The sequence below is a fragment of the Mobula hypostoma genome, chromosome 8 (assembly GCF_963921235.1).
Source record: "Mobula hypostoma chromosome 8, sMobHyp1.1, whole genome shotgun sequence".
Lineage (NCBI taxonomy): Eukaryota > Metazoa > Chordata > Chondrichthyes > Myliobatiformes > Myliobatidae > Mobula > Mobula hypostoma.
Genome location: NC_086104.1, coordinates 87,250,036 through 87,266,357, shown reverse-complemented (window position 1 = coordinate 87,266,357; position 16,322 = coordinate 87,250,036). Strand labels below are relative to the sequence as shown.

Genomic DNA, 16,322 nt, shown 5'->3' with positions numbered 1-16,322 from the left:
CCTTTCCAGCTTAATGACATCCTTCATTTAGCTAGGTGACCAGAACTGTGGTCATAGCCCCAAGTGTGGTTTCACAAACATCTAGTACAGTTGTGTCATCACATCCTAACTCTGGTACTGATGCCCTGACCAATGAAGACAAGACTGCCAAACTCTTTCCAACTACCCTGCCTACTTGTGTAGCCACTATGTCCTTGTACCCATAGATATCTATGATCTACAGCACTTCCCAGGGTCCTGTTATTTTCTGTCTGAGTCTTGATCTAGATTAATTAACCAAAACACATCACTTTGTAATAGTCCAGGTTAAGTTCCATTTTCCATTCCTTGGCCCCCTTTCCCAGTTGATCTAGATCCTATTGTAATGTTAGCTAACCTCCTTCGCTATACGGCCGATGTTGGTGTTATCTACAGGCTTATTAACCATGCCAATTACATTCTCATCCAAGTCATTAATATAGGTGACAGTGTACCCAGCACCAATCCCTGCAGCATACTGCTGGTCACAGGACTCCAAACTGAATGATAACATTCTAGTTCCAACCTTTGGCCAAGCCAAGTGTGTATCCAATTGGTTAGGTCACACTGGATCTCATGTGACTAACTTTCCCAGCCAGCCTACCATGCTGGACTTTGTCAAAGGCCTTGCTAAAGTACACAAAGGCAATGTCTTTTGCCCTGCCATCGTCAATCTTTTTGGTCACCTTCTCAAATAAACTCAATCAAATTCATGAAAGATGATTTTCAGTCCTTGCCTTTCCAAATGGTGACAGATCCCGTCTCAGAGTTCCCCCACAGCATCTTTCCTCCCATTGACATCTGGCTTGTACCAGTTAACCAACATGGAGTAAGGGTTAACCCTGCTGTCCCGTTTTGTTGGAGCTAGCCATCCACCCTGGTCACAAGCCTGGTGTGCCCATGTATGTACGTCAAACGAAACTGGGTGCATGAAGGAGGGTACCCCACTCAGCTCCCAAACTCCCACACTCACAATGAACTGGTGCTCAGTGCAAGCATGAGGCTGGGATGCAGAATGGATATAGGAAGTGGGGTTTTGAAGAAGTGCACAGGAGAAGTGGGATTTTTTAAAAAAAACAAAGGTTCCAGAGCTTTGAAAGATGTCAGGTGTGAAGCAGCTGGAGTGACCTGGAGTTCTTGATGGGACAGAGCTAGCTGGAAAGATGATAATAACAGTAGATTAAATAGAGAAAGCCATTTTCCATTCAGGCCAAAATAGAGAATTCTACTTGGAAGTAATGTCACTAAGTACTTTAAAATGGGAAGTTCTAGGAGTAGTATTGAGATATGGAAAAGAGTAAACAATTGACGTTTCAGGCTGAGACCCTTTTTCAGGGACTGAGTCCAGAGTCCTGAAGAAAGGTCTCGGCCTGAAACGTTGACTGTTACTCTTTTCCATTGGTGCTGCATGACCTGCTGAGTTCCTCAGCATTTTCCGTGTGTTGCTTTGGAGGTCCTGCATCGGCAGACTTTCTCGTTTTGAGATGTATTTGGAGAATTGTCACAGAGAACTGCAGCACAGAACCAGGTTCTCTAGTTATTCTGCCTGGTCCCATCGACCTGCACCTGGACCATAGCCCTCCATCTCCCATCCAGGCTTCCCTTAAATGTTGCAATCAAACCCACATCCACCAAACTTCCAATGGCAGCTTATTCCACACTTGCATCATCCTGTGAGTGAGGAGGCTCCCCTTAAATATTTCACCTTTTTTATACACACACACACACACACACACACACACACACACACACACACACACACCACCACCAACCCCCCCCCATAATTTTGTATACCTCTACCAACTCTTCCCTCATTCTCCTATGCTCCAAGGGAAACAGTGCTTCCCTATAGCTCAGGTCCTCAAGTCCTAACAGCATCCTAGTAAATTTTCTCTTGGGCTTTCAAACTTATTGACATCTTTGCTGTAGGTACGTGATCAAAACTGTACACAGTACTCCAAATTTGGCCTCGCCAAAGTTGCATATAACTTCAACATAACATCCTACCTCCTATATTCAGTACAGGTTTCCCCCGCCATCCGAAGGTAGAACGTTCCTATGAAACGGTTCGTAGGCCGAAATGTCGTAAAGCGAAGAAGCAATTACCATTTATTTATATGGGAAAATTTTGTGAGCGTTCGCAGACCCAAAAATAACCTACCAAGTCATGCCAAATAACATATAAAACCTAAAATAACAGTAACATATAGTAAAAGCAGGAATGATATGATAAGTACACAGCCTATATAAAGTAGAAATACTTTTCCACAATCATTACTGAACTGTTCTTCGTAGCGAAAATCTCAACGCAAGCGCCGTCGGCAGAAAATCTCACGCAAGCGCTGTTGGCAAAAACACGGCGCAAGAGCTGTCCAGTAACCTTTAAGCTATGAAGCTGCCAAATCATACCAAATTACATGTAAAAATACACAGCCGATATAAAGTAGAAATAATGTATGTACAGTGTAGTATCACTTACCGGACTCAGGAAGACAACGCCGAGCACACTGATGATGGTGTGTTAGGCTGAGTTGGAGTTTGGGGGGTGCAGTGGCCCCCACCCTCCAGGCCGCCGAGCGATACATTGCCGCGAAGCATGCAGTGGTACAGCGGTAGCTGGGACGCATCCAGCACATCTTGAAAAATGCTGAAACAAACATGCTAATTAATTAGGTGCCGCCCGGCACGTAATTGTCGGCCCAGATCAGTGCCGATTTCCGATTGCGTGGTCTCTGATCTGGGCCGACAATTACGTGTCGGCGGCACCTAATTAATTAGCATGTTTGTTTCGGCTTTTTTCTTAAAGATGTACTGTGTGCCTCTCAGCTACCATTGCATTCTCCTCGAATCGGTATCTGTCCGTGGCCTGGGGGTTGGGGTGGTGGGACATGGGTGTCATCTCGTCGTCTGTTTCCATTAGAGCAGGCAGCTCATCTTCTTCTATCTCTGCCCCCCTCGGTGTCGAAGGTCGAGGTTCGTCGTCTGCTGTGGCTGATGTGGAAGGTTTGCTTGACTGCTGAGCCTCGCACATTTTTCTATCACACAGTTCTTTGTAAGGACTCAAACCATCCTGCAAATATCCCCTAAACCGATGTACCCTTTCAAAATTAAAGTTGTACTTTATCATTACTCATTCGGTTTCGATTGTTATCCTTTTTTCTTCCAATTGCATCAGCTCTTCATCTGTCAGTTCTTGGTCATGTGATGCCAAAACCTCTTCAGCATCATCTTCGTCAACTTCCGCAAGCCAAACTCACGTTGTCCTTACTTCGTTCACCACGATCAAAACACTTAATTATGTCTAGTTTTACGCTAAGTGTAACACCCTTACGAGCTCTTTTAGGCTTTTCCGATACCTTAGAACTCATCTTGCAAACGGCTGCTCACAGGCACGTGTTTAAACAATGCCGTTCCGAATCCGGGGGAGAGCGGCTGCTCGGGGCGCGCTCTGCTTTTTATTGCGCCCTTGTTTTTTTATCGCACGCTGCTTTTTTCTCGTAACAGTGAAAACACCTTGTGAAAGCAAAAACAGGGTACTAATGTAGGTCTTTCGTAACAGTGAGATTTCGTAAAGCGAACGTTCGAAAAGCGGGGGACACCTGCACTGTGATTTATGAAAGCCAGTGCACTGAAAGATCTTTTTATTACCCAATCTACCTATGATGCCACTTTCAAGGAGCTATGGATCTGTCATCCCAGACCCCTTTGTTCTACCAGACTCCTCAGTGGCCTACATTCACTGTGCAAGCCTTACACTGGTTTGTCTTCCCAAAGTGCAACACCTCACACTTGTCTGGATTAAATTCCATCTGCCATTTTTCAGCCCATTTTTCCAGCTGGTGCAGATTCTCCTGCAAGCTTTGATAGCCTTCCTCATTGTCCACTACGCCCCAATCTTGGTGCTTTGATCATTGCAATTAAATTCTTGTGTGATCTGACTAGAACTTGTTTCCTGTTGCAGCTTTGCCACAGGGTAATTAACATTTTTTTTCAACTAGCCCCAAGCTTATTCCAGAAATAACGAGCAGAAAAATTTTAGACAATTCTCTTGTGTCGATATTACCAAGTGGAGCGTGTAACTGGCTTGGCAAAAATTGTGCCATTTATTTTCCCTCTCATTTTGCTTTCTAGGTATCTACTGTTTTGGTTTCTCTAAACTATTTTTAAATAACCTAGTACCCAAACTCAGAGGTGCCCTTTGTTTTGCTTTAATGGTTGGTCACAAAGTTAGCCCTGGACCTTTGTTCTCACACCATAGTTTTTTGATGAGATTATAAACAAGTGAGGCTTCAGGTATAAGGAACATTTCACTCGTGAGAGTGTTAGCAATCCTAAAGTTGAGTTTATTGTCATGTGCACAAGTACACGTATGCACAGGCAGCTTGAATATGTGCAACATCACAGGAACATAGCATCCAGGTAAGCAGCATTCACAAGAAGAACATAAGTCAAACATAAACTATACACAATTTTTTTTACAAGAAAGATCACAATTAGAACCTAAAAAAGCCATTTTTATTTTTGATTATTTCTGGCAGTTAGTTCAAGAACTGAATGGTTGAAGCAGCTGTTGTTGAACCTGGTGGTGTGGGTCATTAGGCTCTGTACCTCCTGCCCAAAGGTAGTGGCCAGTAGATGACATGACTAGATGTTCAGGATGTTTGATGATATATAAGAATCCTTCTCTAAGTAATATGGATACAGATAACCATGATTTCATTGAATAGTGAAACAGGCCAGAATGGTCGTGTGTTTTATTCAGTCTCTTGTGTAAATAGCAAGTCATCAAATTTCAAGATTACATTTTAGGTTCATGAATCTCAAAATTCCAAATACAATCTGTTATTTTGGGGATTTACTGTGAATATATTAAACATAAATAAGCCTGTGGTTGCTTGTCTAATTTAGAATAAGTCTCATGCTTCTTGCATAAGTTCTTCCCCCCTTTAGAGTCTTATCACTCTGAGCTCCTTTCCCCATTGTCTGCTCTCAGGTCTTCCTCAACACCAGCAGTAAACTTGCGAGATTGAATGTCTGTAAAGGCAGCCATTAATAATTCCTATTTTTTTTACCTGGTCTCTCCTCTGTCTCCCTGACTGCAAGCCTGTGGTTGGGAACTCAGAATCTGACAATCATGAAATACAAGTACACAGGATTGTACAGTGCAAAGGAGAGACCTGTTACTCCTTGCAACAGTGCCAGTGATCTCTGGAGTGAGCAGGAGCTCACAGGAGCAGGCCATATAGTGACTGAAGCCAGCTGTGCCATTCCATAACCGAGACCAGTTTTCTTACCCATATCCACGTTCCCATCCAACTCTCCTGCCCTATGTCCCTTGGACTCCATCAGCCTCAGTCCGGAATATACTCAGTGACTGAGTATTGACTGCCCCTGGGTTAGATCATTACAAAAGTTTGCCACTATCTGAGAGAGAAAATTTCTTCTCATCTCCATAGTAATTGGCCCGCCCTTTATCCCAAAAGTATGATCCCCAGTTTTGAGACTTTCAACATCCGTCCTGTCAATCCTCTCAGAATTTTGTATTTCTCAGTATCTTAGCCTTCTAACCACCAGTGGATATAGAAATCCCTGTTCAAAGGAAATTCCCGCATTATGTCAATTAATCAGGCTAAGACAGTGTATTCATATCATTTTGATCCTCAGGTGTTTTCCCAGAGGCTGAAATCATTTCCCTTTGCTTTTAACAGTTGTGACCTCCTTTCATTCAGTCATAATAATTACACTGTGTTCATTCAATTTAATTTCTTCCTTTGTTTTGAGAGATAATCCTCGAGATTGTCATTGTCATTTTTGGTTCTGGTTTCTGAATCAGAAAGTCAATAATTTCATGGTCCAGTACAGTGACCTCTGCAAGCAATATATAAATTAAGAGTTTGGTGATTGACCATAGAGTTGTAGAGAGCTACAGCAAATAAAAAGGAGCTTTGACCCACTGAGTCTGTACCAACTCTCAAGCACCCATTTACACTTATCCGATGTTAATCTCTATTTTTTAATTTCCCCCACATTCTCAACAACTCTGCCTAGATTCTGCTACTCACCTACACGTGAGGGACAAGTAGTCCGCCAGCCAGTGTGTCTTTGGCATGTGCGAAAAAACCAAAGCACCTGGAGGAAACCCACACAATCTCAGGGAAAACATACAAACTCCAACCAGACTGCACCAGAAGTCAGGATCGAGCCTAGGTCTCTGATATCGCAAAGCAGTGGCTCTACTAGCTCTACTGTGTCACTCTCAAGTCTGTGCCACCATTCAATAATGGCTGGTCTGATTGTTGACTGAAATCCACTATCTATAACCCCTCAGGACCCATCACTCCCTTGCTTATCACACATCTATATCTCTGCCTTCAAAATATTCAGATTCTACTTTCAGTAAAGCTTGAGGAAAGGAATTAGAAAAACCTGCAGTCCTCTGAGAGACAGAGAGAGGGAAATCACTTCATCCCCATCACAAATAGTCAATTGCAACACACAGTATGAGATTTCATTCTTGAAAATCTCACATTTCTCTCTCTCTCTATGCAGACCGTACTCACTCAGCATGGTAAGCACTTTGCCCAGGTTCTGGAGGTGCTCCTCGTCATTTTTGCCAGTTATGATGATGTCATCAAGGTAACATTGTGTTTCTGGGATATCTTGGAGCACTTGGGCCATTGCTGTTTGCCAAAATGCTGGAGCTAATTCACGACAAAGAGGAGACGATTGTACTGGAACAGTCCCTTGTGAGTGTTGATTGTGAGGAATTTCCTGCTTGACTCCTCAATTTCCATTTGCAGATAGGCTTGTGATAAGTCCATCTTTTAAAACCTCTTCCCAACTGCCAAAGGTGCAAAAATGTCTTCTATTCGTGGCAAGGGATACTGCAAAGTATGCAGTACTGGGCTGATGCTCACCTTGAAATCCCCACATGTGCGAAGGGCTCCAGACTTCCCTTTCTTGATCACTACGACAATGACCCAGTTGTTCCACTCAACAATTGGTGAGAATTCCAGATGCCTCTAAGCTCTGCAGTTCAGCATCTGCTTCAGGACGTAGTGTGTAAAGCACTGGATGTGCTTAATGGAATCTTGGTGGTGCTGCTTGATCCAGTTCAATTCCAGCCTTCGTGCCTTTGAGTTTATCAATCCCCTTCTCAAACACCTTCTCATTAGCATTAAGCAGCTGTGCCAGTCTCTAGTTAGTGCTACCATTGGGGCTGCTATTGCCTTTTGATGTCACACTGAGAGCTTTGATTGAGTGCCAGTCTAGTTGGATTCTTCTCCACCATTCACATCCAAAAAGTGCTGGCCCTCCGCTTTTCAAAGCATAAAGCCCTAACTGTTGTGTTTGGCCACCATACGTAGAAATCTACAGCACAATGTGGTGCTGGCCATGTAGCCTACTCTGGAAACTGCCTAGAATTACCCTACTGCATAGCCCTCTATTTTTCTAAGCTCCATGTACCTATCTAAGATTCTTTTAAAAGACCCTATTGTATCCACCTCTACCACCGTCGCTGGCAATGCATTCCATGCACCCACCATTCTCTGCGAAAAACTTAACCCTGACATCCCCTCTGTACCTACTTCCAAGCACTTTAAAACTATGCCCCCTTGTGTTAGCCACTTCAGCCCTGGGAAAAAGCCTCTGGCTATCCACACGATCAATACCACTCATCATCTTATACACCTCTGTCAGGTCACCTCTCATCCTCCGTCGCTCCAAGAAGAAAAGGCCAAGTTCACTCAACCTATTCTCCAATCCAGGCAACATCCTTGTAATTCTCCTCTGCACTCTTCCTATAGTATCCGCATTTACTTTCAGTTTGCCTTTGGGAGACTTTTTTTTTGCCTGTGTAAGTTTTTAGCATCACTGAGGTCTTCTCTAATGGTATCTTAGAAAACAATCTGTTTTAGTTAGCCTCTGGAATTGTGACAAAGCTCACATGGTATCCAGCTCCATTTTCAGTTTTACACCAGACATACAGTACCTATTGTGATCCAGATGATTTTGTGATCTGCTTCAATTTTATCCTATGCAGTTCTAGGCATGACTGTTCACCTTTGTCATACTCTATGTTGTCTGATTCTGTTTTACATTTGGTAACTTTGTGCACTTGCTTAGTTTTGTGTTTGAGACTTTTCACTCATTTGTGCTTTTTGTCTGCCTTATACATTCTCTCTATGTAACCTTGTCTGTGGCACTTTCTGCAGACTTTTTCTTTGAACCAACAGTCATTTGTATCATGGGAGGATTTGCTACATCAATAACATCTTTGGCTTTTTGCACCATTCAGGGACATTTCACATTCTAACCTTTTCTGTAGTTCTTATGCATCCTTGGCTGCAGTCTCTAACGATATGCAATGGTCAATCCTTGTTCTAAGATTAGGTCTCTTTCTGCCAGTAACCTCGTTTGAATGCTTTTACTATTCATGCCGCATACAAGCCTGTCCCTTATTGCATCAGAAGTCCATCTCTAAAGTCACAGTCCTGGGAAAGTTTGTGCAGTTCTGTAATATATTCAGAAAGGCTTTCATCTTTTGACTGGTTCACTTTATAAAATCTAATTCTCTCAGCTATTACCAGTGGCTTAGTGCTTAAGTGATTTTGTAAATTTGTAACAATTTCATTAAACGGTTTGCTTGCTGGCTTTGCAGAGGTTACCAAGTTGTGTAAGAGACAGTACGTTCTTGGCCCATTAAGCTAAGAAGCATAGGGGCTCTCTTTTGCTCCTCCATGTTGTTCACATTACAATACAGTTCCGCCTGCTCGATATACGACTCCCAGCCTTCAAATTCATCAACTTTCCCGACTGAAGCCATGGCCACATTATTTTCACTTTAAATTCATAGTGTTACTCAAGTGTGCTGTTTTACTCTCACCCTTTTGTCCTGTTCATGATATTCTCTGACATTCAGGTTCATACTAATCGCCAATTTGTTGTGTCTGTGCACAACTACATATCATTTAAAATAAAAGCATGCACACGCGAGATGGCTTTAACTTCTGTATTCACATTGCAACGTGAGAAAGAGACAACAGCGCATATGCAGACAACGGATCAATACACAGTGCTCAGGTGGACGAGGTCATTGCTCTAAAAGAAATAGATCCACACATTACAGTTAGTTTCAATAAAACTGGCATTTTTTTTAGCAACTGATACTAGAATATTTTGAAAAGTATGATGTTATTGCATAGAATCGGCATGGTTTTATGAAAGAACAATTATGTTTGTCAAATGCATTCAAGTTTTTTGAGGATGTACTGAACATGATGGAGTCAGTGAGTGTGATTTATTTAGATTTTCAAAAGGCATTTGGTTATGCTACATGTAAAGTTTTGTAACACCAAGGTTATGGGTATTTTAAGGTAGAAATGTTGTAATACAGGGTATTGGAGATCAGTTATTGACTGAGAAAGCAACAGTAATTGAATCATTTTCACATTGCCTGCTTTAACAGGGGGCTGCCACAAGCAACAGTACTGGGGTCTCAGATACTTACAGAATGTATCAGGCTTGCTGATGATGCAAAGCTAGGAAGAAAAATGTGTTTTGTGAAGAGTGCAAACTATTTGCAAAGGGATAAGGAGCGATAATTTAAGTGGGCAAATTATTTCAATCTGGGAAGAATTGAAAATCGGAGCATTTTTTAAATGGAAATCAACTATAAAATATTAATGCTCAGTGAGACTTTTATGTCCTTGCACACAAATCAAAGCAGGAGTCAACAAGTGGTTAAGAGTTCAAGTATCAGCCTCTTACAAGACAAGGAGTAGGGAAGTCTTGCTTAATGTGTGCGGGGCTTTGGTGAGCTTGCAATAGGAGTGTTTTAAAGGTAGTTCTGTTGCATACTGAGAATGCCTTTGGTCATGGAGAAGTTTGATATTTGTTCAGTGACGTTGGGTCCTTGGTGCTCAGGTGCTGCTGACATTTGAGGTTACACGCCTATTGTAACTGGTGTATCTCAATTTCTAGGCCAGCAAGTCTGACATGCCTTGCAAATGCTTCTGGAGTCCATTTTGGTAAATGAGTGCTATTGCATTGAATGGGTAACTACATAACTGAGCTGCTTAGCGTGGTCAGTCATAGCCACTTGATGCTGGACAGAATGGGAGCCATCATCTTGGTAAAAACAAAAATACTTTTCATTTTATAGATACACAGTGAATTAATTTAACTGAACAACAAGCACAGAATAAAAGCAGAGAGCCTTCTAATCTCACTCCTGCCTTGAATTTACAATTCCATTCAGGTAGATACATGTTCTTCCAAATAGCAATGTACTTTTCAGGTTTCTAAGTAAGCCTGGGCATTTTTGAAGAAGTTTCTAACAAATGCAAGTCCACAGTGAGAAACAAATGTTGTTACAACTTACACTTGGCGCATAACAACACTCAAGACAGATGCCAGTTTTTAACACAGGACCTTGCATTTTAGAAGTGTTATTAAGGAAGAAGAATAAGCAAGGGAAACTGACTCACAGGTCAGAAAGATGAATAATGAGCGTCTGTTCAGGATGAGTAAACACTATATTGTAATCGCCGTGGTGACGACTTACCTTTGAAATTTCCTGTCTGTGCCTTCTCTTCCACAGCGGCTTCATCTCAGTGAAGATGTGGCTGGAGCCACATTCATGGCAGCTGGAAGCTCGGCCCCCGAACTCTTCACCTCCATCATAGGTAACCCATCAAGGTCAAAGTGTGGGGAGCAAAATTCGTTTCTCCTCAGATGTTTGTCTCCACCTTGTTAATGAGTCACTTGTCCAGCTGAATGGTCTGACATCAACGTTTGCATGAATCTTTATGGGACCATTAGTAAAAGCATGATTGCATTCTTTGCTCTGTGTTGCACAAAGCTCGGTTTAAAATTAGATGCCTCTCTCATTGAATTGGTCTATGTGAGCCAGGAGTCACTCTTTACTGCTGCCTTCCAGTGAGGATCTGCTGTTTAACAATACTGATCATCAGCAAATTTGGTAGCAATCATATTGATTGAAACTCCCATGCCATTGTAAAATGAATATGTTTCTGTCCTTTACGAAAACTGTTTCCAGTGAAGCAACCAAACATGAATTGTTACCCCCAAATTTTTAAGAATTTTGATAAAATACATTTATTCAGATGCTTTCAGAAGTGTTTTGGCAGAATTATGACAAGTTTCTATTTCAAGGAAGATCCATAAGGTGGATCTTATTGATGTTCTCATTTGTGCCAAAATATAAGCAGGAATGCCCAGTGTCCACTAGCCACATTAGAACAACCTCACTGTGATTGCATACTCCAAATATGCTGTCCTAGTTTGTTTGAGCTTCATAGTGTTACGTACCCCGTAACTGGGTTGCCAAACCAGCAGAAATGGATCACTCAGTTGGAGTCTGGAGTACTAGAACTAAGAAAGTTTTATTAAAGAAACGAGCAACACAGTAATCGGAAGGATAATAAATGCAACAGTTCAGCGATGATAAACGCACATGTGCACAGAATTAAGATAATAGCATCAATCAAGCTCTATCGTTGTCTAGGGGTAAATGACCAAATTTCAAAATGACTCAAAGTTCAGTCCAGTTCAGTTCGCAGTAATCGTTGCCATGGCGATGGACAACGTGGGGGAAGAGAGAGATAGAATAGGAACAACTGATCATTCAGAACAGCTTCACTCACAGACCAGCGAGATGGCTCACAAACAGCTTTTGGGCGGGTCCTTGGTGATGTCACCTGAGGTCACCGACTGTGACCCCTCCTCCAGATGCGGTCGATCCTCTGCAGTGAACCCGGCACCCAGGCAAGGGCGGACACACACCGGGTTCCCGCTGATCGTACCTTTCCACCCTTGTCGTTGTCTGATACTTCTCACCCACTCGTGAGAGGCGCACCGCTTCCAGGGTCTCATTACCTCGGGTGGCGTGTGTCCCTGTCTTAGCGAACCTGTCCCTTTTTATCCCCCTGCTGGGGTATCGCCTGTCCATCACTTCAAACAGTTCAAAGGAGCCGCTCCAGACAGCTCTCTCTCCCACATTCCTTCATTACACATCTCCAGACGCTGCTCCATTGTTCCTTATCTCTCCTTCCCCTGAGGGCAGGTGGCAGACCAACTGCTGATGCCACTGATGCTAGCCCAGGCCAGCAAACATCTTAATTTTATGTGTATTCTCGTAACAATAGTATTAGGTTTCTTTGCAGAGTGGTGTCTACTCTGGCAGTCTCTTCTGATGATTTGCTTCCCACTGTGATTTTGTGGGTTCTGAGGTGGTTGATGAGGCCAATGTGTGAATCACAGACTCTTCCTTTGGTGGGGGATGTGATGGCTAATAGGCAGGTGAATAGTGTGTGAGATTCTGCACCCCCACCACCATATATGCAATGCCTTTTGTACTCCCAATGCCTCGCTTCAAGGTTCTCAGTACTTCTAAAAAGTTCCCTCTCTGCTTGGAGCAGGCAGGCCAGGGATTCTAGGGAGTGTGTAGCATTTGGTAATAGCATGTGTGCTCACCTTTGTTTACAATGACCTTTCTCCTTTGCAGGGGTGTTCATCACAAAGGGGGACGTAGGAGTTGGAACCATCGTGGGCTCTGCTGTGTTCAATATTCTCTGCATTGTTGGAGTGTGTGGACTTTTTTCTGGACTGGTAAGCAGATCCTCAGCAGGAACCAGCACTGTTGTCACAAAACAGCATCAACACATTTAAACTCGTGGATGCATGGTGTCAGTTAGTTAGGGGTGTCTTAGTCAGAGGCAGGCTTAAATCACAGCAACTTCTGGGGAGCTTTTCTGCCAATTAACTTGCCAAGAGATGGTGATGAAGCAGGGTGTCCATTGCTGGTCTGTCAGTGATTTATTAATGTGACGGTAGGCAATAGGAGAGGAGGCAGCAGTTCTAACAACTCCTCTGTGGAGTCGCACAGCATGGAAACAGGCCATATAACCATTGACCCTGTGCCAACAGTAAAGAATCCCATTGACAATGACCTTACACTTATCGCATCTAAGTGTTCTCCCAACATTCCCATCATCTTCTCCCAGGTTCTATACTATGGGCAATTTCAATTGGCCAATTAACCCGCAAATTTCTGGGATTTGGGAGGAAACAGGAGCATCCAGGGAAAACCAGAGGCCCGCTCTGAAAGGTTTGCTGTATCTATGAGTCAGAAACATTGTATTGTTCCGCTCCCCAAACTAAGGCATTTCTAATATACCAAAGCAACCAGATCTCTGGGTCAAAGGTTGCATCTAGAAATTGATTGCGCTCAACTGGTTTGAGAAGTAATGTGATTAAAAGGATAACCAGGTGAAAGCCAGCTTTGTTGATGAACCCAGCACTTTTCTTTTGTTCAATACCTGCTGCTTGCCAGTTACGTCACTGTGACCTGAGGTCTTTCCTTGAAGTGATGCTGGTCTGCATCTTGTACCTTTGGGCTTTGCAGCTCTAATTGACGGCTGCTTCTACAGGTCTTTCCACTATAGATCTGAGCTATTCATCACACCTGTGTGCACAGACATACTCACTCTTCATGCACGGACATGCAAGACTTCAAGGCTGCAGGTCACAGTGATGTAACAGGCAATGACATTTACTAGAACAGGAAGCTGCTGGAAGCCAATTATTTGATTGCACATTTTAAATCTGACAACACAGTGCTTGCAGAACTAGACAGCATACATTTTATTAGGTACACTTGGACATTAATGCAAATATCTAATCAGCCAATCATGTAGCAGCAACTCATTGCATAAAAGCATGCAGACATGGTAAAGAGGTTCAGCTGTTGTTCAGACCAAATATCAGAATGGGGAAGGAATGTGATCTAAATGATTTTGACCGTGGAACGGGGTAGTTTGAATATCTCAGAAACCGCTGATCTCCTGGGATTTTCACACACAGGAGTCTCTAGAGTTTGCAGAGAATAGTGTAAAAACATTTAAAAAAAACAGCCAGTGAGCAGCAGTTCTGTGGGCAAAAAACACTTTGGTAATGAGATAAGTCAGAGGAGAAGGCCAGACTGGTTCAAGCTAACAGGAAGGCAATAATAACTCAAATAACTATGCATTACAACAGTGGTGTGCAAAATGTTGAGCCTTGAAGTGGATGGCCTACGGGAGCAGAAAACCACAAGATTAGCCTCGATGTCCACTTTATTAGGTACATGAGGTACCAAATTTTTTTTAATTTCAAAATATGCTTTATTCAAAAATAAAGATATACAATAAACCATTCAATAACTTTCCATCCTTTGCATACGTTTCCATTATAATCAGTACATATCCATATTTATGACCACCCACGTGGCACTCTAGTTGTTCAGCTTACCACATCATTGTTGAGGGGTATACTCCCCGCCACCCCACCCCTCCCACTCCCACGGGCGGAGAAACCTATACCGTGGTCCTTCCCCACCGGGCCCTTGCGGTGGCTGCACCAAGTTTCAGTGCGTCCCTCAGCACGTACTCCTGCAGCCGAGAATGTGCCAGTCGGCAGCATTCTCCCACCGACATCTCCATGTGCTGGTAGATCATCAAGTTTCGGGCCAACCAAAGAGCGTCTTTCACCAAGTTGATGATCTGCCAGCAGCACCGGATGTTTGTCTCCGTGTGCGTCCCCGGGAACAGCCCGTACATCAGAGAGTCCTCTGTTACGCAGCTGCTGGGGATGAAACGTGACACTAGCCCGTCCATCCTTCTCCACACCCTCTTTGCGAACTGACAGTGTGCAAAGAGGTGGGTCACAGACTGCTCCTCACTGCAGTCCTCCCGTGGGCAGTGGGGTGCGGAGACGACGTTCCGGGCGTACAAGAGGGCTCTGACTTGGAGGGCCCCTCTCACCGCCAGCCAGGCGAGGTCCTGGTGCCTGTTGGTGAGATCTGGCGATGAGGCATTTTGCCAGATGAACTGGACGGTCTGCTCGGGGAACCACCCCACTGTGTCCATCACGTCCTTCTCCTGCAGTGTCTGCAGGACATTACGTGCCGACCACTGTCTGATGGCCCTGTGGTCAAAGGCGTTCTCCTGGAAGGACTTTGCTACGTAGGACAGGTATGCCGGCAACGACCAGCTGACTGGGGCGTTGCGCGGGAGTGGGGCCAGACCCATCCTTCGTAGCCAGGGCGATGGGTAGAACCTGGGCACATAGTGGTACTTCGTGCCCACATAGCTGGGTTCTACACACAACCTGATGCAGCCACACACGAAGCTGGCCATCAGGGTGAGGGTGACATTGGGGACGTTCTTGCCCCCGTTGTCCAGGGACTTGTGCATGATGGTCCGTCTCACCTGCGAGGTATGAAATAAAATGATCACTGAGTTAATGTGTGCCGTTTTCATATTTATCCTTCCGCTACTGCTTGCATTTACCACAGATTTATCTCCACTAACTTGTGGCATCCAATGTGTGTTGATAAGACATTGACATTTCGTTGTTGATCACTGGGACTATTTGTATTATACTGGGGCAGTAACTGAAATTCTGCTAATTTTGCCAAGGAATGCATGGCAACTGCTCATGAAACCACAACTATAAACTGAAAATGCTAGATATATTCGGTGGGTAAGACAGCATCAGTGGAAAGAGAAACAGTTAACATTTCAGGTCTGAGACCCTTCATCAGAACTGAGAATGAAAGAGACAATTTGACATCAACGTTAGAGCAAGTGGTGGAGAGCAAAAGTGAACAAAGTAAACTTCTCTGATAGGGGCAATTTGAATAACATTCAGCACCTTTGCTCATTGTACGATGTGAATGTGTAAAAAATAGAAAATAATGGCAGGCAAAAATGACCTGTTCATATGCAAAGGAAAAGGAGGAGTGAACTACTTAAAGTTAGAGATTTCAGTATTAAGTCCTGCAGGATACGTTGTGCCCACTAAGTGGTATTCCTGGAATTTTTATTAAATTTTATTGAAACTAGAAATGTTGCTGTTACATACCAAGTTAACAATAGTGGGAAGGTAGACCATTGCAAACTGAGGTGTTTACTCACAAGACCCTGTGATTTCAGCTTTATTCATTGCTGTAAATTCCTGCATAAACAGTTGAAACATTTTGTCACTGCTACTTCTGAGTAGCACAATCTTATTCTGTGTCTCATTGATTACCATCAGACTAATTCACACTCTTGCAGCTCCAAGTTTCAGGAGTGCTTGAAGCTGTTTGCTAATGCCTGCTGGGGCTGTAGTTGACACTTTCCTGCAGGATGTCATTGGCATTTCCCTTCTAAAACGTTGTGGTGCAAATTTATGAAACCTCTCCAGTAAATGGAATTAGAGCTTGCAGCTCATGGGACGTTCAAGTCTCAACCTCAAGT

At 43.5% G+C, this 16,322-nt stretch overlaps 1 protein-coding gene across 1 annotated transcript in view; it reads left to right on the top strand.

Annotated features, from left to right (window-relative positions):
- slc24a3 (solute carrier family 24 member 3) overlaps nucleotides 1-16,322 on the top strand; it is a 372,465-nt gene that overhangs the window by 243,796 nt on the left and 112,347 nt on the right. Inside the window, exons 5-6 of the mRNA XM_063056262.1 lie at nucleotides 10,622-10,706; nucleotides 12,548-12,651. Coding sequence (XP_062912332.1) covers nucleotides 10,622-10,706; nucleotides 12,548-12,651 — 189 coding nt within the window. The remainder of the gene's footprint in view (nucleotides 1-10,621; nucleotides 10,707-12,547; nucleotides 12,652-16,322) is intronic.